General features: G+C 45.9%; 1 protein-coding gene across 1 annotated transcript in view; it reads left to right on the plus strand.

The window, feature by feature from the left end:
• Window positions 1–26,099, plus strand: part of IMPA2 (inositol monophosphatase 2) — a 47,042-nt gene that overhangs the window by 18,791 nt on the left and 2,152 nt on the right. Inside the window, exons 2-6 of the mRNA XM_066353338.1 lie at window positions 970–1,103; window positions 7,557–7,661; window positions 9,816–9,861; window positions 11,798–11,906; window positions 25,440–25,548. Coding sequence (XP_066209435.1) covers window positions 970–1,103; window positions 7,557–7,661; window positions 9,816–9,861; window positions 11,798–11,906; window positions 25,440–25,548 — 503 coding nt within the window. The remainder of the gene's footprint in view (window positions 1–969; window positions 1,104–7,556; window positions 7,662–9,815; window positions 9,862–11,797; window positions 11,907–25,439; window positions 25,549–26,099) is intronic.

A 26,099-nucleotide genomic window follows, 5' to 3' on the forward strand; every position in this document is an offset into this window, starting at 1 on the left:
CGTCAAGTCTGGGCAGCTGAGTGACTGAGGTGCTTTGGAAAGAAATGCAAGATCTTGGAGTGGTGTCGTTTTGGAGGAAAGGTCTGAAGACCTTTTTAGGTGTTCTAACTTTGTCACTGTGGTAAGAAATGACAGAAATTACCAGGCCAGAGCGGGAGTAGGAGTAGTTTTGATTTTACAAAACCTCTCCAAAGCATCCTGTGACTGACTGACCAGTCTACCTGCCCTCCTGTTAGGGTCTTCCCGGGTTCCTGGAACCAGAGTCGGCCGGCGGAGGTACTGGAGGTTGGGCGCCCTGTTCCTGGCCACTGTATTTAGCCACAGTGGGTTTAGACAGGATGTGCTGGTGGCCCACACATCTTCAGAGCTCCGCCTTGAGAGCTCAGTGAGGCTGCTGGGCACCAGAGCTTGTTCCTGTGCCAGGGCCCCTTGCATGGTCACTAACCCTGGCCCGGGCAGCTGCATGTTCTTGAAGTACACTTTGGCTTTCCCAGGATGAACATTTGTAATTTGGATGCAAGAGCATATTTATTCCATTTCATGTGATTTGTAAAGTGAATTAGGAAAAATAAGTTTTTACACTGAAATCTCATAAATTGAAATCATGGTACCCTATGCATCAAAGGTGTGTTATATCATCTTACATTGGATGAAGTTTCATGTTTTTCAAAACCATTGTTTTTCTTTTCCTTCAAAGAAAATTGTTTTCACAAGGAGAGCAAAATAACTTCAAAAAGTGAGTCTGTCATTCTTATAAAAAGAATAGTGGGTATTTAAAGCTCATAGAAACCAAACAGGTAGTCCTGGGTGTAATATTTAGCCCGACGGCCCGTCTGAGCGCAGAAGGAAGAAGCCCCTGCTGCGCGCAGTGCTCACCGCAGCGGGAGCTGGCAGCTGGGGGCCGGGAGAGCTCCTCTGGGGCCAGGGGGTGCTGATCAGCTCACCTCCCGGCCTGGATTTTTATTCCAGATCATCAGAAAAGCCCTTTCTGAGGAAAAGCACGTCTCAACAAAAACGTCAGCTGTGGATCTTGTGACAGAAACAGATCACCTTGTGGAGGATCTGATTATCTCTGAGCTGCAGAAGAGGTTTCCTTCACACAGGTAGGTGTACTGCTCAGGGAAGCACCCAGCACGCGGCGTGCGATCAGGAAGAAGACCAGGCCTCCAACAGGAGGCCTCATCGTCTGCCTGATGTTTTCATTGCATGGTAAACTGACCCAGTTTTCATTCTTTCTACTACCATGTTGGTAACCTCACGTCACTGTTACTTTACAAATACTGAAAAGCCTTCTTCTACAGCACATACTCAGGAGACGCTCTCTGCCCCTCTGCTAAGTCACTCACCATGTTTCTGGATGGACTTGGAGCAGTGATGTCCCCCTGGCAGCCCGTGTCTGCTTGGTGGTGCCACACAGATTCCTAAGGATGTGACCCTGTGCCGTCTGCTGTGCCGTCTGCTGGGCGGGCCCTGGTCCACAGCCTGATGGTGCGCCCTGCCAGCTCGTCTCTCTCCTCGCCAGGCCACAGCGAGCAACAGGGAGCGCTGCTCTCCGCCCCTAGGTCTCTGTGAAGGCTCTCCTTGAGTTCAGGGGGCTCCCCAGGCCCTCCCTCACCCCTAGAGTTCTGCATAACAGACTTGGCACCAGTGCCTTGGGTGTGAGTATCTCTTTCCTTTCTTACGGAGAATTGCTGAAACTGGAATCCCAGGTGTTGGATTTCTGTCTATAGATCACTGATGGTCAGGTTCCAGGTGCCTATGTACTTACACAGCAGAGCTTCCCAAGGCCTCTCCCTCAGCGTCTGTTTAGCAGAGGGGAGGCACCAGACTTGCCCTTGGAGTGGTTCACTGAAGGGAAGGACAAGCTGCTGTTGAAACTTACCTCCTTTCTGTCCTGTTTCCTTCCAGCTGGTTAGGTTATCTTGGGGTCACCAGTGCTCCGTTCACAGTTCTCTCTGCCAGTGAGCTGTATTTATTTTTTGTTGACAACCTCCTTGGTTGAGTGTCCATCATTTCCTTATTCTGTGTGAAGTCAGGATCCCTGACATCTGTTATAATTTTTATAAGCTCTAAAATGTTTATACTTTTTAACTTATTAAAATCTAAATTAAATGACAACATCAGAAGAATTATATAGCTTGTTTTTATTCTTTGAGAGGAAAAAAGCTGTAGCCACCAGACAGCTGTTTCCAGTTCAGGGACTATTTTGGTTCTCAAGATTCCGGTGGGATCGGCCCAGTTGGCTCTGGCAGAAATGAGGGCCGGGCCAGCTGTGTGGGGTCCTGGCAAAGAGCTTGAGTTCCCTGTGGGTGAGGCACACTGGCATTATCAGGGTGCTGGCATTTTTCAATAGGATTGCAATCCTTTGACAAACCGGATTCTAAAATTACACGCCCTGTCGTATGTGATGGCAGTGGTTGCTGGTGGTTTGGATCCACTGTTGTGTCAGTATGGATGTGGGTTCCATTTTCAGAAGGTTAATTTAAAGATTGTGTCTCACAGAGTGGAGACCAGTGTGTCACACAGGTGAGTGCAGCTTTTCCCACCTCCGCTCAGCGCCTCGACAGGCACCAGGGGACTGTCAGGCTCCGAGGTGGCATGTAAGGTGCACTCGTCTGGGAGCGTCTCCAGCTGGCTAGCTGCAGGCCTTCGTTTCTGGAAAAAGCCCGAGAGACTCGGAGGCACGCGCCTGACCAGGAAGCAGTGGTTTGGAGCAGTGGGGCCCAAACTGCAGCACGAGGGCCGAGAGCAGCTGGCCTGCGCCCAGCCCCTGGCTCTGCACCGCCCTCTTCTCTGCCGTGAGCAGTGCTGGGCCAGGGCTGCGGGCTGGCTGTCAGGCTCCTATTCTCTGCTCGGCTTGCCTAGAAAATTCAAACCAGATGAAGTCACTTTCAACACATCTATGGTCAAGTTTGGTTTTTTACCAATGACTAAGATATAAAAGAAGGTATCAGAATTTTTGGCATTTAATTGTTTCAGATTATAGACAGATTTATGATGGGAAAAAACTGCATTCATATCATAAAATAAAATACTATCTTAGGCAGGATTTTTTCTTTCTGAGCTTATATCCTTCCTCAATTTTAACCTTTCATGAATATTAAAGGTAGATTGCAACTGTTTTGTTTTAACAATCCAATGAAGACTCCTGGTTTATTATTTTATTTTAGTCATTCATAAAGTCCAAAGTCTGGGTCCCTGATCTGAACAACAGGTATGGACTGAGTCACAGATTAGTAAGGTTTAAACTGACTTCTTCCCCCAGCTTTGGCAATGCCCCTGCTTCTCAAACTCCTCCTCACCTGGGAATGCGGGACCCCACACGGCCAGCACTGAGTTCCTGTGCTACGCTGACGTGTGGTGGTGATGACAGAAAGCAGACCAGCAGGTCAGGCCTGTGAGTACCACAGTCTCCGTCCAGGTCTGTGTGTGTTGGATGCTTAAACCTGTTTTCAGTTGATTTTGAGTTAGATCCAAGTTCTGCAAGTTTGAAAAAGTTCAGTAGCATCACTGAACCGTATGTATATACACCCATCCTTGTTCCTTTTTTTCTGGGTTGACACTGGCAGTGTGACCTGCTCGCATCCACAGCCACTTGCCCCGTCCTCTGCCCTGCAGTGTGCCCAGCACAGTCCTGGACTTGGAAAAACGTGCTCCTGGCCAGCGCCAGCTAGACACCTGCTTCCCTTCACGTTCCCTCTGTGTTCCGAGCGGGGGCACGGGTCCAGGGCGAGGCTGCGGAGGGAGGGCTGCATCCTGGGAAGATGTTCCCCAGCGGCCTGACCTTGTCACAGAGCAGACACTAGCCAGGAAGAAAAGAACCAGATGCTCTTGGTCGTCAGTTAGGACTATGAGAAGAATGGAGAGTAGTGATATTATGCAGCAGAACATATCATTCCAATTTGTCACCTTTGAACCTTACCCCATCTGCTCTTCTTTTTAAAGATTTTATTAATTTTAGAGGGGGGGGGGGCGAGGAGCTGGAAGCATCAACTCCCACATGTGCCTTGACCAGGCAAGCCCAGGGTTTTGAATCGAAGACCTCAGCGTTTCCAGGTCGACGCTTTATCCACTGCACCACCATTGGTCAGGCCCCATCTGCTCTTTTCGTGCATTAAACTAATGAAATGGCCCTTGAACTCCTTAGATTTAGTCACGTGCATTGTTTTTTTTCTACTTATGTTATAGGTTTTATGTAGATGTTCCAATACTGTTAATAAGGTCTCACTTTTTCTTTTCTCACTTCCATTTGTCCAAGTTGATGTCCCCACACTCCACAGAGAGCTGAAGGATGCTCTTTCCCACTCCGCGGTATTAGCTTCTCACACAGGGACAGTCAGGTCTAAGTGAATCAAATCTCGACATTGCTCCCCACACACCAATGAGGTATTTTTAGTGCAAGAGAAGACACAGTCCACACACCTGTTAGCTCCCAGGAGGCCCTGTCCAGAATGCCACCCACAGCACAGAGCAGGTAGGGAGGTGACCGACGCACCTTTCATATCCTTTCACTTGGGCAGGTTGGTAGGAAGAGAACCACTGGGCGGAATAACCAACGCTGAGGAGGTTCAGGGCTCAGTAAGGGCACTTTGTGCTACTCTTGTCAGGAGCTCTGTGCAGAGCGAAAGCTGTGGTAACAGGAGCACTATGGTGCTGCTGCAAACAGGCTGCTGTGAACCCCGTGCTTCGCTAATGAACTTAGGGGCTGCTTGGCCCCGTGTGTCTTAAGAAGCCCCGTTGGTGTGCTGCAGGCCATCATGCTCCGTGACACGCATGTTAGATGTCAGTCCTGCAGCAGGCTCTCCCCCCTCCTGCCGGGAGACCCCAGAATTTTCCCCTCCAACTTTAATAAACACCAGCTTCCCACCTAAAATCATGTTTAATTTCAGAGAAGAAATTCCACATTCCTCCCAGTTTCCTGGGAACTGAGGTTTGCCTGTGAGTCATTTCCATTCCCGTCTGGATCTTAGTAATGCCTCCGTACTGCCTTATCAAACTGTGCCCAGTTTAAGCTCTGGCACGCTGTCCTTACACGTTCTTAGGGTGTGGACCCTTTCCTTTGAGAACACTTTATAGGTCATTTCAGGAGGAAACCATGTAGCTACAGTAGAAGACATTGAGAACAGATTTCCTTCCTGAAGACTAGGCCAAGGAGACCGGCCGAGCTAATAGCAGTGGGACCAGCTGCATGGAGGGACTGCACATCATCTGTTCTCTGCTACGGTCAGGAGTTCGGGCGTCGCCGCCCTGCCTGGCGTGGCTCCTCTGACTTCTTCGTGCTTTTCACCACGCCACTTCTTTCACCCGGACTTGCCTGCCTAGATTATGTGATCCAAAGGCTCCGACAGCCCATGAGGGGAGGTGAAGATAGCGAGACAGTTCCCAGCAAGAGGAGGAAACCAGCACCTACTTCCTTTGGTTGCACCCACTTAACCTCCTGGGCGCAGATGGTGCTTGCTCAAGCTTCCCTGATCAGCAGCCCTTGTGCAGGGCATGAATTTCTCAGGTGTCTCACTCAGTACCTCCAACCGCAGTGCTTTACCTGCTCCTGTGTGGGTTTCTCTGAGAGCATGGGGAGGAGAAGGTGGAAACGCCAACCTCAAAATGATAATGTATGCTCATTATATTTCCTGACACATTTCCACATCGTGATCTGTAAGACGGAGGGGCTAGATGACTGTGCACACAGAGCATGGACTTCACAACCTCTGACGTGGAGGAGGTGGGCCCCGAGCTGCTGGAGTGTGTGGGAGTGCAAGGCACTCGGCCTCGCTTCATAGCGCTGCAGACAGCACGGCCCCGCCCACAGAGCCGGGTGACGCCGGAGGCGTCCACTGTGGCCGCCACTAGCCTATGACCAGAGAGCACTGGAAATGTGACTAATGAGACTAAGGAACTGACTTTTTAATTTTTTTAACTTAATTTAAATTATTTAAATTTAAACAGCCACAGGTAGAGAGTGGCTACTGGATTGGACAGCAATGGCAGAGGTTTCCATTCTAGCCTTCTTATTAGTGATGTGATGTCAACCTCATGTACAAGTTCTCTCACGACAAACCTGAGGACCCATGGCTCCTCTGGGGAAGGCGATTTCCAGGAGCACCTGAGGCTGAGGAAGTGTCCGGACATCAGGGGCTAAGCGGTTGCCCAATGAGCACAGCGATGACAGTACGCCACATGCCAGCTGTAGGACATGAAGCATTTCTTGTCGCTCATGTTTCCTTCTTAGTAAAAATGTCTTTGTCTTGTCATCAGTCTCTTTTTCCTGATGTGGACACGACATGAGACGCTGGTGGGAAACACACACAAAACAAATGTTTGCCGGGCACCTGCCATGGACCAACCGCTGGTGACATGGCTTTGTGACAGTTAGGAACATGTTGTGAGCACTCTTGTGCCAAGCACTGTCTTATCTGCTTTAGATAGAGTATCTCTTTACTCCTGAGAAGAGCTCCAGAAGTCATAGCAGGAGCCAGCGTGGCAGGGACCCTCACCGTGCCACGCCGGTGTGGGTGGTTGGAGGTGGGAGGAGGGGGGGATGGGAAGAGAGCTGAGGATGCCTTCCCTTATTTTCGGCCTAAGCAGCTGGGCCTTGGTGGGACTTTTGCTGATATGGACGTGAATAAAGACAGCTAGGAGCTCTCGTTTGTACAGATTAATTTTGAGATGTCGGTTGTTCAGGTTCCCAATAGGAAATAGATGGCCAGCTCACGTAAGGATGCTTTTAGGAGAGCTTGGACTACAGAGGACTGACTACAAAGGTGGAGGTCAGGGGCTGCTACAGCTGGTGCAGGCTGGTGCAGAGGCCTGAGGTCGGGATGCTCCGAGGAGGGTGCTGCCAGGGATGGTGCGTAGAGGATGGCAAAGGGAGAGACGAGACAATAATCGCAACCTCACTCTCCCGCTCTCTCCTCTCCCTTGGGTCCCCAGGGGGCAGGAGTGCCCTGTGGGGCAGCCCACACCAGGCTCCTGGGTCAGAGGCCAGAGTGGAGAACTGTCAGCTTCTGTTGAGCCCAGATGGTGGGGCCTGGTGGGCACAGATGCAGTTGTCACCTTGTCTGCAGTTGAGAATACAGACCTGGTAGTGTCAGCTTTGGTGACAGTTACCCCTCAGGTCCAGTGAGGCAGTCTCCCCTGACCACAGCACTGCCAGTGGGGACCCTGAGCCCGGGCCGCTCTCAGGCCATCCGTCGTGCTCCACTTGTGTGTCTGGCCTTTGCTCCTCCAGACTCAAGTGAAAACAGAGCTTAGTGTTGCTTCCCAGGGCTCTTCATTATACTTTTGCTGTTGCCTGGCCCCTTACACTCCCCGATGCTTTTCCAAAACTCCTCCATCACAGTGTCTCCTCGTGTTTTCTAAGTCCTGCTGTTGGAAGACTAGCAGGCAGGTGGAAACACGGGTAGCCTGTTACAGACTCTGCCTTTGTTTGATGTGGAGAAACTAATGAAATCTCTGTATTGTGCCTGTTTTGTCTTTGATGGGACTGGAGGCAGTTTGAAGTGCTTTGTCTTGAGTTCTTGGTGCATTTTCTCAGACTGAGCTCCTGCCCACCACAGGTTCATTGCAGAAGAGGCTGCAGCTGCGGGGGCCAAGTGCGTGCTCACCCCCAGCCCCACCTGGATTGTTGACCCCATTGATGGCACCTGCAACTTTGTGCACAGGTGAGCACAAGCATGGGTCACCCCATTTTAATGCCTACACTGTGCTCTTCTCTGAGACTGTCTTTCCCAAAGCAGCATTTTGGGAGCAGGAGTCCACAAGCAAACCTCTAATAAGCTTATAGCCTCATTAAAAATGTGATCAAGTCTTGATTTTAATATAAGGTTTTCCATTTGTGAGAGACTCTGTGAGCATGTAGGAAATCATCACTTGTTTAAAAATTATTGTCTTTATTATGTTTAAAATGTTGGGTTGAATTAGGAAGGAACACTGGAGAGTGTTACAGTCCAGCAGCTGCCAGAGCACAAGGTACAGATGACCACATGACGGTGACATTCCAGAGCCACCGTGAGAGTAGGAGCAAACCTCATGTCACCACAGGATGGGATGAGGAACCCATTAGAAGCTGGTCAGGGCTAATCTGACTGGACTGATGACAGCCAAAGAGCAGTAGATTATAGGGAGGTCTGAGGGGCCACTGGGGATAGGTGACAGGGAGGGGTCCCGGAAGCTGTAACCAATGGGGCAGGTGTTAGAGCTGTACCCACTTTTCTAGTACTAAGTGACAGTGACGTGGTTTCCACAGAGGGTGGTTCTTCTGTGGTAATACACATAGAGCCCCCAGTTGCTGGTTGGCACAGGCTCCTGGCCCATCCCATGACCCTGTTCAGCAGGCTGGGCGGTCACAGCTCTGTTCCTGGGCCATACTGTGAGAGCCCGCCATAGACACCGAGGAAATGCTGTATTTCCTCACCTAAAGTGAGAAAGCCTGAGCACAGCTGGTGGTGGGTCCTTACTGTTGTTACAGTCCTCTTACATGTGGCCACAACAGTATGTCTATATGTAAGTTGGTCAACTAATTCTGGCATGTTAAATCATCACCCTTTTTTAAATGGGGTTTATCTTAAGAATTCCATCAGTCATGCTCACACCAGTGACCCTTATGAGGCAACTGAATAGTGCCACCTGGTGACAGCAGCAGTGTCACCAGACTGTACTTTTAACTAAAGCTTGACTCCCCCACCCTGGAGTTCATGTGGAATGGCAGGTCTCCCCTCTTAGGTGTGTTTGCCGAGCGGAGACTTCTGTCTAGTGTGCTGGTAGTGGCGACAAGGTGAGCTGAGCCCCGTGGTGTGGTGATGGCCACACATCTGCTGGCCCAAGTGGCCCCAGGGCCAAAGGGAATGTGGGCCAGAGAGACAACTTGGAGGAGAGCATCAGTTGGAGAACAAGCTGTGGTGCCGACCCTTACAGTTCAGAGCACCATCAAGGGCCGCAGCGTGGCGATGCTCCTGGCCTCGGGACGTCCGGCAGCCTTTGGGCACTGCAGCTCAGATAGGGCCTGTTTGTCCTCATGTCCGGCAGCGGCAGTGCTGAGACTAAAGCAGGTGGGAGAGAACTGCCCTGAGAGTCAGGACTAAAGTCGAGCCTGGCTGACAGTGCACCGGTGACAACAGTGTCACAGCTGCCACCTCGGCAGTCAGGGCTCAGATGCACATATGACTAGCTTTGTACTTTTCCTATAGATTAGCAGTACCTAGCCTTTCCTTGTTCCTCTTTGTTGTTAAACTAATGATCTTCACACAGATTACTTCGAAGGCGTAGAGCAGCAACGAAATCACAAAATAAAACCACAGGCAAGCTGCGACATCACAACCAGCCTTCCACCCCTGTGGCCCACGCCTGCTATTGGCTGCTTGGGTGCTCACGTGGGAGACAGGGTGAGGAGGGCTGTTACCCAGACCCAGCCTCTGGGTGGAGGCTATGGCCTGGAGCCTCTGATGTCACCTGCGGGGCCCTCCTCACTCTGCCTGGGACACAGTTCTGGCCCTTTTGGAGGTCTTGGCAGTTCCCTATTACAATTCCCTCTCAGTTGGGTCCTTAGTTGTTGTTGAATTACATCAGTTTTACATGACTTTCAGAATACTGCTTCTTTCAGCGTTAGCTATCTTATCACATGGTGAGCTAAGCCTGTCTTATAAGCAGTGAAATTGTGGGAAGTAGTTTTTAAAAAAACAAACCAACTCACACTTTAGAAAGGCCCCTCTGTGCTAAGTGAGGGTGCTGCACAGCTACACATGGGTTCTCAGTGTTGCATGTCGGTCTGCAAGGGGCCGCTTATTCTAGAGTGTAAGCCATTCTGTTTTCCTCTGCAGATTTCCAACCGTGGCAGTGAGCATTGGATTTGCCGTGAACCAAGAGGTACATGGGGGGTGGGGCCTTCAGGCCAGTGGTCCCAAGGCCCTCGTGTCCCCAAGGCTCCAGTTCAGGTTTCATCTAGTCGTCTTCCTTGTGGATTCAACCTCTACACTCCTGTTTTTGTGCTGTGCATTAATCATGACTAGTAAATCCCAGCATGTGTTTTTCAAATCTGAGAAAGTAAACAAATGCACCAGTTTTGGGTGTGCAGGCTTGGGACTCTGTGGCCAGCCCTCGTTTCTACCATGGAAGGGAAAGTTCTGAGCACATTGTCCAAATCAGTCTATCTGACCCCTGGGGCGTGTGATTTAGTCACAAAAAGAACTATTTTTGGAGGACATTTTGAATCCCAATATTCTATTAATTCTTTATCTTCCTCTAGCAGCTAGCTATTAGTGTGAGAACGTGGCTGTTTCAGGGTTCCCATAGACTGCTGGAACTAAGCAACATCCGAGGCCTGCCACACAGGAGGGCACTGGGGGCTTACCCTTAATTAAATAGTCTGAGCAGTCACCCTCGGAAAGGCCTTACTTTCTTTGTAGCTACCACAGCTGTTTTAAAACAAAACTGGGGCAGCCTCCTTTAGAGCACCTGGTTTTCATCTTAATCCTTGGTGGCTAGCATAGCTTCCCTAGCACAGAAACAGAAGTTTATTCCTGGGTAAGTGTGCTTAGGTTGAAGATAAGCAGGAATTTTAATACTGAAATTTGGGTAAGGCGTTAATTACTCATTTGTTTCTCTGTTAAATATTGTCATTGAACCAAGTAGGGGGTAGCAGTCACCCGAGAGGTGAAGCTCATGACCACCGTGCCAGTAACTGAGGGAGAGAGCAAAGTGCTGTGGGCAGGCAAGGTCCCCAGCTGCCAGGCTACACCCTGTGATGGTCTGGTGTGTGTGACTGCACACACTGGCTTGCCGTGGAGGGCCCCTGGTTAAGGGATGCGTCCCTCACTTCCTCACAAGTCCCTCAAGGCCTCAGGGCCTCCTGCTTGCCCCCAGCACGCAAGGCCCCCACAGGCTCCTTGAGTCCAGCCTGATTCTAGGCCTGACCTGGATTTGGGAAGCCCTTTACAGCCAGGGTGGAGGAGAGGGGAGGATGGTTAAGTATTGCTGGAAGGTAAGGCCCTCAATAAGTTCTGGCTAACCCATCCTCCCCAGCAATAAATCCAATTACTTCAGCTTGGGGAGTCTCTTCCACTGTGGTCAAGTTCAGCCTGGGCCAGCTGAGACTTCCCTGAAGCATTTGGTCTGGGTTGACTCCTTGGCTAACCCCAGACCAAGCACACTTGCTGCTGTTAACCCTGAATAGTGAGAAGTCAGTGGAAGAAAAGCACAAAAACACGTGGTATCAGGTAGCATCTTTCATACTCACCTCCTTTCACCACCCTCATTGGAGGCGGTGGCCTGTGGCCTCTCACTGTTCCAGGGGCTGCTGCTCAGGGACGAGCCTCTTTGGTGCCTCTGTCTGTCCTCCTGGGACTGCCTGTGGCTCTGATTCTGTTGGCATGGCAGACTCATTCTTCCTTCTTCACACGTCAGCAGTCTTGAGGGTAGCAGTCTTGAGGGCTTCTTGTGTGGTTTGATTAGAGTCACAAGTAGCCTCCTCCCCCCAGGGGAAAAAAAGAGCTTTCTAAGCAATTCAGCCTTTTCAGTAGCTTTCAGTTACTAATGCTTGATTATGATGTTAAGTTGGAATAGAGTTTTTTAGTTTTAGTATATTTGTAAATATAGTAATTTTTTTAAAAAAAGAAAGCTTACATTCATGCCCAGGTCTAGTTTTGAATCTAGAGGCTGATATTTTAAAACTCCTTTCTGAAAAGTGTTTCCTATCATGTCATTATTGCATTACCCAGGACACTTGAACACCTTCACCTTTGAGTCTGTCCTCTTGTGCTCCAGTGAACCGCATCTGTTTTCTGTCCTGCCTCTGCCCCTGCAGCTGGAGTTTGGAGTGATCTACCACTGCACCGAGGAGCGGCTGTACACGGGCCGGAGGGGCCAGGGCGCCTTCTGCAACGGCCAGCGGCTGCAGGTCTCTCGGGAGACAGGTGGGGCTTCGCTCAGCTCGTCTCAGTTCACCTCAGGTTGAGAAATGTCAGTGGGAAATGAAAAGTCCCCCTTCCATCAGTCAGTGGTGGAAATCTGCTGTGAGTTTAGTCTCTTAAGGACACTATGTCCCTGATGAACTGGAAATTGAGCCAGTTCTGTATCTTAATGTTTTTGTGAATGTGGCCAGGAGCTTTAAATAGTCTTCTATTTTGTACTCACATCTTTTATCTTTAATGCTGAAACAAATCCAGTCATTAGTTACGATTTGGTCTCTCGCAGTCCAATGCCATGGGCAGTCAGAAGTGTGCTCTGGCCTCAGAGCATTCAGGTAAATGTCAGTCGTCATGATGTCACCCAGGTGCAGTCTGTTGCTCCCTGGATGTGGACTAACTGCAGCTGGCTTCAGTTTCTGTGAGAAGTCATATACATAAGTGATGTTTTCACTCACCGCAGATATTGCATTGTCACCACTATTCCTAAACAGAGTAGGAACATCCAGTAGCTCTGGTAAAGGGACTATGTCATATGTAATCCACATGTAACTGTGTACCAATAACAATGTGCTGGTTTAGGTGTTTCTCTGACTGTTTTTGGCCTTCTCTCACAGTTATTAAATGGGTGACATTTTAGCACTTTGCAGGACAGATACTTTCGAGGACAGAAAGTTGCCAGACAAAGGGAAGAGCCCAGGACTAGGAGCAGGTGGATTAGGAGACAGGATAAAAGGTCCGTGGTATCCATGTTAGGGTCTGGAAAGGCAGGAAGCAGCTCCTGCTAGCGTCTCCCTTGCGTGTGTCTCTGCAGGACATCCTCAGATGCCCACCCCATGCTTTCCCCTGTCCCACACAGCTTCAGTTCGTGTGCCAGCACCTCTCCGAGCTCCCTCTGCCTTCCTTACTGCCTCCCTTCTCTGCCCGTTTCAACTTTCTCTCTCAGAGATGTCTTTCCTAGTGCCCTTTCTCCATCATCTCTATTTATTCCGCCTTCTTCCCCCTTGGATAACACCTGTGTGCCTAGATGGCCTCAGAGGCAGGGAGGGACGAAGGTGTGCCTTGCCCTCTAGCTGGCCATCACCTGGTGAGGAGGTGAGGCCCCCAGCTGTGATCCAGGGGAGAGCAGCAGCATTCAGCTCTGCTTGTTAATTTCTTACATTTGGGTTCCTGCAATACCGGAGGTGTCTAGGTGCGGTGGGAGGTGTTTGCTATGGCACGGAGTCCTCCTTGCAGTGCTGTGACCTGTTAGGGAGGTGACTTGTATGACGGACAGGTCAGGCAGGACTGCCTCAAGGTGTCTGAGAAGGCTCCACAGGCTGCCCGGGAGAGCCAGGAGCTTGCCTGGGGGAGCGCTGGGGGAGTTGGTCACATGAGGCTTCAGACAGGCTAAAGCGGCAGGAGGCACTAACCAGTTACTGCTGGAGACCCAGCCCTGCCCATTTCTCCCTCTCCCAGGACTGTTTTGTTTGGCTGTGTAAAAAGTGGCGTTAATTATAGCCACATTTGCCAAGAGGCAACAGTTCAAGCTGAATTGTGTAACTCTGTAGAGAGAAAGCATGTTATTAAACATACTTATGTGAACTTTGCTCCATATTTCGCTTGATTATAACAACACTCACCTCTTGTTCACACCCACTTGGCTTCCCGGTCAGCAGTCTGCATTGCTCAGTGGTGCATTAGAACTTCACGTCCACGGTGGGGCTGTCAGACCTCTGCCCAGCGCTGGCCCATTCCTCACACTTCTCTTGAAATTGCTCCTGTTCTGTGACTCTTCTGTTTTGTTTTTGTAAATTCTGACTTACGAAGTCCAGTGTGTGCTTCAGCCTGGTTGTTTTCTGTGTGATGGGCAGCTGGGTCTGGGTGGGAGGTGATGGGGCATGCTCTGCAGCAGCGCGAGTGTCAGGTGCTGTGCAGGCCTGGTTTCCAATCCTGATCCTGCCGCCTTCCAATGCTGTGGCTTGTCAGTTACACTACCCAGCCCTCAGTCCCTCATACATAAAGTGGGATGAGGATGAAAACTTTGAGGGTTAAATAATGTTATATATCGAAAGCACTCAGCAGAGTCCCCCAAAATGAAATTCAATAGCAAAGAAGAAATTTGAGTTTACGTGCAAGACCAACAATGACCCATTGTAAAAATTAAGATGCATTTCTGAGGAAACAGCCATTGAAACAACTTCCACCAATCTGTTCCCTGTTCTTTCTCTGCCCTTTCTTTTCCAATTCCTATTGTATCTTTCTGCAATGTCTTCAATTCACAAAAAATTTTTTAAAAAACTATACTGGATGGGGGCAGAGAATTAGACAAGGTTAGAATTTTATCAGTAGCTTCTTTTTAAAAATTTTGCTAGGCAAAATTTCAAACATGTACAAAGCAGACAGAAAAAGCACTGTGAACCCACCTGACCTATCACACAGCTCCATTACTGTCAACTCATGGCCGATCCTTCATCCACACCTGCACCCAACTCCCAGCACCCCAGACAGCTCCTGATACAAATCCCAGACATGATACCACCTTCTAGCCAATATTTCAGTATGGATCTCTAAAACAGACAGACAGTTCTTTGAGAAACAATCACAATAGTACTGATATCACACCCTCCAAAAATTAATAGTCATGTCTAAAATCATTAAGTATCCAGTGAGTGGTCAAGTTTCTACTTGTCTCATCTATGGAAAATGACCTGTCAGAGTCTTAATCTGAGTCAACAAAAATTTTTTTTAAAAGATCCAGGAGAGGCCCTGGCCAGTTGGCTCAGTAGTAGAGCGTCAGCTCAGTGTGTGAAAGTCCCAGGTTCGATTCTCTGCCAGGGCACACAGGAGAAGCGCCCATCTGCTTCTCTACTCTTCCCCCTCTTCTTCCTCTCTCTCTCTTCCCCTCCTGCAGCCAAGGCTCCATTGGAGCAAAGTTGGCCCAGGTGCTGAGGACGGCTCCATGGCCTCTGCCTCGGGCTAGAATGGCTCTCCGATTGCAGTGGAGCATCGCCTCCTGGTGGGCATGCCGAGTGGATCCTGGTTGGGTGCATGTAGGAGTCTGTCTGCCTCCCCACCACTTCTCACTTGGGAAAAAAAAAAAAAAAAAAAAGAATAAAAGATCCAGGGGGCCTGACTAGGTGGTGGCACAGTGGATAGAGCATCGGACTGGGGCGCAGAGGACCCAGGTTTGAAACCCTGAGGTTGCTGGCTTCAGCCTGGGCTCTTCTGGTTGAAGCATGGGCTCACCAGCTTGAGCTGGAGTCACTGGCTTGAACATGGGATCGTAGACATGACCTCCTGGTCATTAGCTTGAGCCCAAAAGTCACTAGCCTGAAGCCCAAGGATGCTGGCTTGAGCCCAAGGCCACTGGCTTGCACAAGGGGTCACTTGCTGTGTTGGAGCCGCCCCCCCTATCAGGGCACATATGAAAAAGCAACCAATGAACAGCTAAGAGACCATAACAAAGAATTAATACCTCTCATCTTTTTCCCTTTCTGTCTGTCTTCTCTCTGACTCTGTCTCTGTCACAAAAAAATAAAAATAAAAAAATCCAGAGGTGGTTGTAGCTCCTGGGTCTGCTTTGTTACTACGCCTTTTCAGGGCTGGAAATGAGTTGTTTTATAATATGAAACTCATCGTGAGTTCAGACTGGTTTCTGTATTCACATTTGTGATGACAGGGTTCTCTACTTAACCCTTCTGTCCGTCTCCTCTGCCTGCACTGAAAACCCCTAGTGCACAGAGATACCAGGAATTTTATGATGTCACGTAATCCTTATTCACTTTATCCCATAACACATACATACCAGTTTCAGAAGAACAACACTAGCCTTGCGATGAAGAAATGATTACCAACAGTAGTTTGAAGGATTTTTGGTTGTTGTTTTGTTTTATTTTTTTGGAATTTTTCTTTGTCCTTCACAGATATCCCTCTAGGGCAGGGGTCCCCGACTGCGGCCCCCTGAGGCCATTTATCCGGCCCCCGCCGCACTTCCGGAAGGGGCACCTCTTTCATTGGTGGTCAGTGAGAGGAGCATAGTTCCCATTGAAATACTGGTCAGTTTGTTGATTTAAATTTACTTGTTCTTTATTTTAAATATTGTATTTGTTCCCGTTTTGTTTTTTTACTTTACAATATGTGCAGTGTGCATAGGGATTTGTTCATAGTTTTTTTATAGTCCGACCCTCCAACGGTCTGAGGGACAGTGAACTGGCCCCTTGTGTAAAAAGTTTGGGGACCCCTGCTCTAGGGTCTGGAGTCAGATTACTGTGAGAGTCTCTGAAGTGGTTCTTTGTTCTCTTAGAATAGATGATGCCGCCAACAGAGGATAATTACTCAGGTACATTTGTTTTATTTTTAATTTAGAAGGATTACTTTTTTTTTTTTTTTTTTTTTTGAATTTTTCTGAAGCTGGAAACGGTGAGGCAGTCAGACAGACTCCCACATGCGTCTGACCAGGATCCACCTGCACGCCCATCAGGGGGCAATGCTCTGCCCATCTGGGGCATCACTCTGTTGCAACCAGAGCCATTCTAGTGCCTGAGGCAGAGGCCATAGAGCCATCCCCAGCGCCCGGGCCAACTTTGCTCCAATGGAGCCTTGGCTGCAGGAGGGGAAGAGAGAGACAGAGAGGAAGGAGAGAGGGAGGAGTGGAGAAGCAGATGGGCGCTTCTCCTGTGTGCCTTGGCCGGGAATCAAACCCGGGACTCCTGCACGCCAGGCCGACGCTCTACCACTGAGCCAACTGGCCAGGGCCGAAGGATTACTTTTTTAAAATTTATTTTGTTATGTAATTATGTAAAAAAAAAAACAGTCCATGGTCCCAAAGGCCAATCTATAAAACAAAGTAAGTTCAAAGAAGTTTAGCTTCTAGCCTTCCTTATCTCTTTTACCCTATAGATAACCATTTAAAAAATTTAATTTTTTGTTCCATTATGTATTTTGGTGTGTTTTTAAAAATAAGCAGCTGTTTTGTTTGCTTTTATTCTATTCCCATATAATTTTTGGTATTTAAAAAGGTTAATATTTTTATTGTAATAATTATCTTTATATTAAAATTTTTATATAATATAAATAATATATGATATATATCTATATATAATATTCCTAGTGTTCTCTTTTAAGGGTTATTTTCTATTAATTCCCTGTTATCACTAATACTAAATTCAGCTTGTAACTACTTCTCCCCACTCTCCATATACTACATTGTATTATTTAAAGATAGTTTTCGTTTACTCTCCATGACTACAACACGCATACTCTACTTGTCACACCCTCACTCCGCTGTCTTTCCAGCTGTGGCTGGTTGTGCTGTAGTTACGTTGGTGGAGCAACTGACCACCACTTGCCATGCTCTTACCCTCAAACTGTTGTCAGTGTGTAGTCTTCACTCCACAGATAAGTGTAGACTAAATAACCACCACTTTATGTTCATATTTCTCCAGTTCTTATGAAACTCATTCACTAGCACAGCATTTCCCAAACTTTTTGATCTTAGGACCAACTGATGGATATATATATTCCTAAAAAATTATTGATGTCTCCCAAAGAGCTTTTGTTTTATAAGTTGTATCTACATCTGTATATTGTAATTTGAACATAAATTTTAAAAATACTTATTAATTTATCTTTTTTTTTTTTTTTTTTTTTTTTTTTACAGAGACAGAGTTAGAGGGAGGGATAGATAGGGACAGACAGACAGGAACGAAGAGAGATGAGAAACATCAATCAGTTTTTTGTTGCGACACCTTAGTTGTTCATTGATTGCTTTCTCATATGTGCCTTGACCATGGGCCTTCAGCAGACCGAGTGACCCCTTGCTCAAGCCAGCGACCTTGGGTCCAAGTTGGTGAGCTTTGCTCAAACCAGATGAGCCTGTGCTCAAGCTGGCAACCTCGGGGTCTTGAACCTGGGTCCTCCGCATCCCAGTCTGACGCTCTATTCACTGCGCCACCGCCTGGTCAGGCCTTATTAATTTATCTTTTAGAATAAATAACTCATTACATGTTAACATGAATAATATATTTTTATGAAAAATAACCTTATTTTCCAAAACAAAAAAAAATTTTGTGAAAAGAAAAGAGTGACATTGTTTTACATTTTCCCCCAAATCTCTTTAATGTCTGTCTTACTGGAAGACACCGAGATTCTTATATCTGTTTTAATATTCAATCTGTTGTGATATATTGTTTTGATATGCAGAGAAAATCTGGCCTTACACACATAAACATACCACACATAAATAGTTGGAAAAGAGGGGAATGAGCAATATATGAATAGATTTTTTAGATAATTAAGAATGTTCTTCTTTGATGCTACAAAAAAAACTTAAGTAGTGGTGGTTTCTTGAAGGTTAGTTGCATGTGAAATATAATGACATATCAGTGAATTTATTTATTTTTTTTTTTTTAGTTACATTGACATCCATTGGGCTCTTTCCTACTTTGAATGGATCTTTTGCTCCTGCATGATTTTGTAACTGGTCATGTGGAAAATATGGGTTCACTGAGATTTTGAGCTCTTCAAATGTTGATAATGTTTCATTTATAAATACCTAAAAAGTCATATTTGTTAATATCACCACTCTTCTCATGAGAAATGTTTAGGTACTGGAAGGTGTCAAGCCTACAGTGATGGATAGAAGTCTTCCCAAATTCCAATTTCTCCTAGAATGTTTGAATTCTATCAGTGGTAGCCTTGCCAGTTGAAGTGATGGGCTCACTTTTTCATATTCAAAAAATATTTTCCAAATCCCCAACTCTGAATAACTGTAGCTCAACAAAGTTCTCATCTTCCCATCTAATCACACAGAATATTCAAAAAACATGCATAGAACTTAGGGTTCAAAATTTAGTACAATTAGTAGTTTTTACTGGTTTATCCCTTCTTCAGAGACACTGGCACCCCCCAGTGTGTAAGTGTAGCAGAGAAGACTGCAGTGACCACCTAGCAGGTGGAGCCTTGCCTGGCTTTGTCTGCCCATCGTGCAAATAACAACACAGTGAAAAAGGCAAATGGTGTCTTAGTGTTATTATGAAATTTGTTTTAACTTCGCAGATTCCCAGAAGAAGCTCAGGGACCACACTTGACTACTCCAGGTGATTTTTCAGGAGAGGCCCATGAGAACAGTATCATTGGAACTGTTAACATGTTCATAAGTTTGTCAGTGGCTATTATACTTGAAAATTTACTTTTCTGGTTGTAAAACACACGGCTCACATTTTCTTGTGTTGAATGCCTTAAATTGACTCTATTATCTCTAGCATAAGCACATTATTAAAAACGCTGAAGACAGCTTTTCTTTCCCTGATAAGGAACTTTAGTTTTTTACTTGACCTGAATGCCCAAAGGAGTTTTTTCTTTAGAGTACAGTAATCTTAGGAAAGTGTTGTTTCTTCTGAGTCTACTTTCTTAGGTACATGGTATGCCCTTTCAATATGTAATTTTGAGTTCTTTTTAAAAAATAACTCAGAAGATTTCCTTGAATTATGTTTTTAGTATTTGTTTATTTCCATATTTGGTTGCTTAGTATTTTATCTCTAGGGGTCCTATTATATGTGTATGTTGGGTCGTTTCTGCTTACCTTGTCTTTATGTCATTTTCTTTTAAATCCTTTTCACCTTTTCCACAACTTATTTTTTAATTTTTACTGAATTTATTGGGGTGATATTGGTTAATAAAATTATACAGGTTTCAGGCATCAGGTTTTTCTCTTTAGTCTCTTTTATGTTCTTTATTTTTTATAAAGCATGATACATTGGGTTTATGAATTCTGTATCCCTTTAGTTTAATCTTCTCATCCGAAATTTTTTCTGATTCTTTCCGAAGCTCTAGCTCCTCTACTTTTGAGTTATGCTGGTCTTTCATATATTCTTTGTATTTTTCTTTTTAATTTTTCAATTACAGTTGATATTCAATATTATATTCTTTATTTCTTTTACATAAAGCTATTTCTGTTTTGTGGACCAATCTTCTGTCATTCTTTGATTGACTGGAAAGATGTTTTTCTGCTCCTGCTTCCTCTTCCTTATGATAATTGTGTATGGGAGTCAGCCGTGATCCCTTTTCCTTTACTTACTTCTATTAGAACTGTATATTCCTGAATGTGGGTGGGTGGCTGTCAGGACAGTTCTTCTGGTGTGCTTGCACTACTCTAGAGCTCCCTCTTCTGTTTCTGTGAACTGTTCGAAAAAAAATGGCCTTATTAGATTTTTCTTTTTTTTTTTTGGCTCTGTTTCCTTCCTTCACTGTTCTCTGGATCTTCTTTTTCCTCTGCCTCTATTATTCCTGTCTAGTGACTTTAGAATTCACTCCCGCATATTTCTACTCAGGACCTTCCCTGCAAGGCCCTGGTTATAAGAGGTCATAGGGCTGGTCAGCTCCCTACTTTCAGAGCTCACCCACTTTCCACCCAGGGGCCTGAGAATTGATGTGTGCATGTGTGCACAGCTCCTGTCACAGGGTTTATGAATTGGGTTTATAAATTCTATATCCCTTTAGTTTAATCTTCTCATCTGAAATTTTTTCTGATTCTTTCCTAAGCTCTAGCTCAGGGGTCTCAAACTCAACTCAAGATCACAGCCGTTCGGCGGGCCGCACTAGGTCTACAAAAGGCAACTGTTACACAACACTTTTCTCACTGCAGTTGAAAACAAAAAAAAATCAGTACAACAAGCACAATCGTACATGCAGTTTACTCAGTGTCACAAAACGGCCAGAAACTGTAGTTCGCATCACAACTGCTGTTAACTAAGCTAATATCTAGCTAGGATGCTAGAGAAATGAAAAATACAAGTAGGCCCCTAGGCTTACTTAATTTTATCCAAAATATTTTGAACTTCGTGGATTAGTCTGTGGGCCGCACAAAATTGTTCGGCGGGCCGCGAGTTTGAGACCCTTGCTCTAGCTCCTCTACTTTTGATTTATGCTGGTCTTTCATATATTCTTTGTATTTTTCTTTTTAATTTATTTTTCAATTACAGTTGATAGTCAATATTATATTCTTTATTTCTTTTACATAAAGCTATTTCTGTTTTGTGGACCAATCTTCTGTCATTCTGGATTCCAGTGAGTGGATGCTGGTGATTTTGAGGTTCTGCTGTTCTTGGGCCCAGTAGATGCTCAATGCTTCTCTCTTCCTGATTTCACAAGGCCACGTGGTCTTGTAGCCGCTAGAGGTTTGCTCCACCTGTTGTGTTTTGGGATTTGGATATACATTGACAGTATAGTTGTTTTTGTTTTTTGTGGGAGTTTTTTGTAGGTGATGCCTGTAGTTTTGTTTTTTGCTCTTCTGTTTGTTCTGTCTGTTTTTGCCAGAGAGAGTTTGGAGAACTTAAAATCTACATGGTTGTTGCATAGATTTCTAATCCTGTCTTCCTGGGATTCTAAACAAAACTATTTTTTCCCAAATTACTTGTTTGTTTTCTAAAAACAATTATTGAGGTGAAATTCAAAGAACATAAACTTAATCACTTTAAAGTGAACAATTCAGTGGCAGCGCATTCGCACTACTGCGCAACTGCACTCTCCAAGGGAGAGCCCTTACCCATTAGTGCTCTGCCCTCACTGTCTCCCTGCCTCCCTCCCAGCCACTGGTATTCATTTAACTTGAATATAGTTAAATTTTATTTTTATATGAGAATCCCATAATGGCCTTCAAAAAGCCTGCAAGAATTAGGGCATGTATGTACAAATATATGCTGGTGGGAGCTTGGTTTCAGGAACTCTGCGTTCAACAAAACCAGCCATCCTAGAGGGGACATTCTACAGACTTCAAGAACAACCACCCTTTTCTCCATGAGTACTTTCTTCAGTGTATACACACAACTTCTCTTGCTTTTAAAGTAATAAAATTTCCCTTAAGACAACTATACTTTTGATACTCTGGGTATTTTAACTTTGCTGAACTAGAAAAAGGATTTTCAAAGTGTTAGCCATCATGGGCTACATTTTTTCACCCTAAAAAAAATCTGTTTATTGAAAGAGTATACCAAGATGGCCTACTTCAAAATTTATCAGGTTGTATTTTTTTGTGGCAAAATATACAGTATATAAAATAAAACTTGCCGTTTTAGCCATTTTAAATGTATAATTTAGTGGTATGTATTACATTCACAATTTTGTGCAACCATTACCTCTATCTATTTCCAAAACTTTTATCACTGCAAATAGAAGTTCTTCATTTCTGCCTGACCAGGTGGTGGCACAGTGGACAGAGAGTTGGATTAGGATGCAGATGACCCAGATTCGAAACCCCAGGTTGCCTGTTTGAGCTTGGGCTCATCCAGCTTGAGTGTATGCTCAACAGCTTGAGCACGGGTCACTGGCTTGAGCCCAAAGGTCACTGGCTTGAGCCCAAGGTCGCTGGCTTGAGCACGGGGTCACTCGCTCTGCTGTAGCCCCCCAGGCAAGGCACATATGAGAAAGCAATCAATGAACAAGCAATCAACAGACAACTCGGATGTCGCAACAAAGAATTGATGCTTCTCATCTCTCTCCCTTCCTGTCTGTCCCTATCTGTTCTTCTGATTCTCTCTGTCTCTGTGCTTCCAGATGAAGCTCCAACCAATGGAGCTATCCGGCCAGGGCTTTTCTCTCTGTCTCTGTCAAAAAGTAAAAGAAGCAGCAGCAGCTCTTCATTCCCAACACACACACCAATGAAGACATGGAATATTTTTAATTAAAAACATAATTAGCATTTGTTTGAAAACTAAAATATTCTAAATATTGGATTAATGGTAATAAAATGTAGTCATAGCAATTACAGATAATCAAGAATGATCATGATGTAAGATATTAAGTAGAAGGAATTTGTAATTATCTTTTTTGCTTATCTGGGGCAAAATAAAACAGTAGAAAACAGCCTGTAGGTGGCAGCACTCAAACTTCCTTTTTACTGTGTTCTTGATTTCATTTGGGAAAACGTATTAGCAGTAGTGAGAAAGAATGCATACATTACAGCTAGAAGAAGAGGAAGGTACTGGATATAGAGATATCTTTTCACAAGTTTAAAACTATGGAAAGAAACGTCTTCTGTCACATATCACCAGATAAGCACTGAAGAGCTACATGGCCTATGCAGGTCACTTCTCTAAGCATGGTCCCCCCAGCTGTGAGGCAAGGACAGTGAGACAGTGAATGTGATGGAGGACTGAACGCGTACACGGAGGGTCTGGGAGAGTGTACGTGTGAGTGAACGCTGTTTCCACATTGGTCCATCTCCCTTGTGCAGCAGTCCAGTGGCACTCAGCCTGCAAGGCCCAGTGCCCGCTCTCCCTGCAGCGGCCTTGCACATGGGCGTGTCTGCTCCTCCAGGCTGACACTCAGGGCTTTCCTCTCTGCTCACCTACAGCCAGGCCCCCTCTGATGAGGACCGATTGGGCTAGGCCTTAGCCTGAAGGAGTGGTCACATCCTAGGAACCTGGTTGAAAGTGGGTGCTTACCTTTCTGTGGAAATGGATCGTTCACCTTTCTGGTTCCTGGGGGTATCTTCAGTGTCCTCCTTAATTATCATCTAAAATATGTACTCTTTCATTCAGAAATCCTACTGTTGTTGATCCTGAAAACTATCAACATGACTGCACAAAACTATAAAGAAAAAGAGATAGCATTGTTTGTAATAACAAAAATTGAAAGTGTTCGTCAGGGGGGTGGTTAAACCAGTTCTTCCAGTGGATAGAATAGCATTCAGCTGCTACAAATATGGAAGGAAGATAAAAGGTGTACTCAGTATATTGTTATTTCAAAGGAACAAGTAACAAAATAACCTGGAAACACGTTTTTAAAAATATGTTCAAGTACACATGTGAGCATGTGTAAGATTTGAAGTTAAGGAGTCAGAGGTGGGACGGGCAGGCTGCCGCGGCTTCCTCGCTCTGTTCCTCCGTGGCCTCCCAGACGACCCGCCCTGCTGCCTTGACTTATTTCCTGGCTGAAATAACACACATACCATCTAATCTCATTTTTAATTTTAATTTAATGGGCACTCCCAAATTGTAATATGTTATCATTCGAAGGAGTGTTTCTGGCTAAATATATTTAAAAATTCATTTATTCTCTTCCCCCCCAAATCGTGTTGTACCTAGTGATTAGATTCTTAGACTAGTCAACAAAATTCTACTTAACTCAAAAATTCCTTCCATAAATTTAAAATACTAGGAATTTAACAAAGCAACCCAAGGAGAAGACTTATCAGTGTTTCCTTAATGCCAGCACTTGAGAGAGCATGTTCATTGCTCCAACAACTATGTGCTGAGTGTCTGCTGTGCCTGGCCCTGTGATACCTTTTCTTCCAAAGTTTTTTTTTTCCAGGGAAAATACCCTCTCAGTTTATAGCCCGAGGCGGGAGGGGAAAGGAGGTACCCTCTGGCAGGGTTACCAGGTCCTGTCCATGGAGATCATGCAGGTGCTGGCCCCTTATCCCTTGTTGTGGGCAGTGCCCGATGCACCCACACTGGGTACATGGGAGGTGATTTAGCTCAGCGTTAGGGCTGGGCGTGCCTGGCCAGGAATGATTCAGGTCTCTCAAAGGCAGGTAGCTTTGATATACAGCTAAATGTGTTTTTAGAAGGTATTTAAAGTATAAATGACATAAAACAAGGGGGAAATGGGTGTAGAGTCTGTCTGAGAGGAAACTGCTTTCTCACGGTCATCTGGTCCCTCAGTGAGAGATGACTGCAGATTTCAATGCAAGATTGGGCCCATTGAGTGAAATATTGAGTAACTTGTGCAGTATGTGTTCCCTCCACTTCGTGGAGTGGCTTTGTTCTGCTATCTGAATACAACTGGTGTGGCTAATCGTGCCTGAGCAGCAGGCCTGAAGAGACATGACAGACTCGATTTGGTTGTGTTTGGGGAGATGGCCAGGCAGGGACAAGCCACTGTGATCTCCCACCAGTGAGTCAGGCACAGGATGGGAGCCCAGTCACGTCCCTCCATGCCCACCAGCAAGCTTCCTAGCACGGGCAACCCCCGTTCCCAGCACAGGAGCTGTGGGCTTGGCATGAGCATCTTGGCGCTCTGCTGGGCAGGCCACGTGGCTGCAGCTGAGGGGTTGCTCCTGAGGACTCCCTTTCCAAAGACATTACTTAAAAGTTGCTTTCTCCACTGTGATAATGGTATTTCCATCTTTGGAAATATCAATACCATTAAAGAAAGGTTTTTAAAGACAGGTTAAATTGCTGAGGCATTTTTTTCCTTCAAACATTAGGTGGTCCCAGCTTGGAGTCATTTTGTTTTTATTTGTGATTGAACAGTGGTGCTTTTCATTAGATACTAAACTCTTCCAAGTTCTCATGCTAACTATTCCTGAAAAGCAAGAACGGAAAAATATGTCCCTTTGAAATCTTAATCAGAAGCAGCTTTAAAGGAACGATGATGAGTCAGGGTGTGAGTCAGGGTGTGAATTTTGTTGAAAAGCTTATAGCATAAACCACTCAAAAGATACCTATTCTAGAAGGAATAAGAGTCTGATATTTGAAGTTTGCTTCAGGGAAAACCCCGACTATTCAGTTAGAACCAAGACTTGATTTTTCTGATTTTGGGGCATTCTTTCTATTGCAGATATTTCAAAGGCCTTGGTTCTAACAGAAATCGGTCCCAAACGTGACCCTGCTACTCTGAAATTGTTCCTGAGCAACATGGAGAGGTTACTCCACGCCAAAGCTCATGGGTATGCCTGCAGTTCCTAGAACAGCCTGGGGCCAAGGGGGAACGTGCCAAACACACCGTCTTGCTCCAGACTCCCCAAGGACTGAAAGAGGAAAGGTCCCTGTGACAGGAACACACGCAGATGAGGCCCAGGAATGCTGCGTGGTGCTGCATCACCCGGTACATGGCTCATGAGCCAGCTGTTAGGAAACTGACAGGCGACCTTTGTTCCTTTCTGAGCAACTCTGAGAAACCAAGCAAGATCTCAAGCCCCCAACCAGCCAGTCCTGTGTGCTTAGGGCCCGTCCTAAACGATGTTACTGAAACATTTAGGAAAACAAAGCCAAGTGCACTTGAATCCTCTTCATCCCCCATCCTCCCTCTAGATCTGTGCTGTAGCTACTAGCCACGTGAGGTGATTTAAGTTAAAGTTCAGTAGAGTTGAAAATTGAGTTCTTTAGTTGTGGTAGCCATGTTCAAGTGCTCACCAGCCAAGGTGGCTAGAGCCCCCTCAGTGCCAACTGTTTCCATCATCGCAGAAAGGTCTATTGGGCAGCACTGCACAGGACCCTC

The sequence above is a fragment of the Saccopteryx leptura genome, chromosome 11, assembly GCF_036850995.1.
Source record: "Saccopteryx leptura isolate mSacLep1 chromosome 11, mSacLep1_pri_phased_curated, whole genome shotgun sequence".
Taxonomy (NCBI): Eukaryota; Metazoa; Chordata; class Mammalia; order Chiroptera; family Emballonuridae; genus Saccopteryx; species Saccopteryx leptura.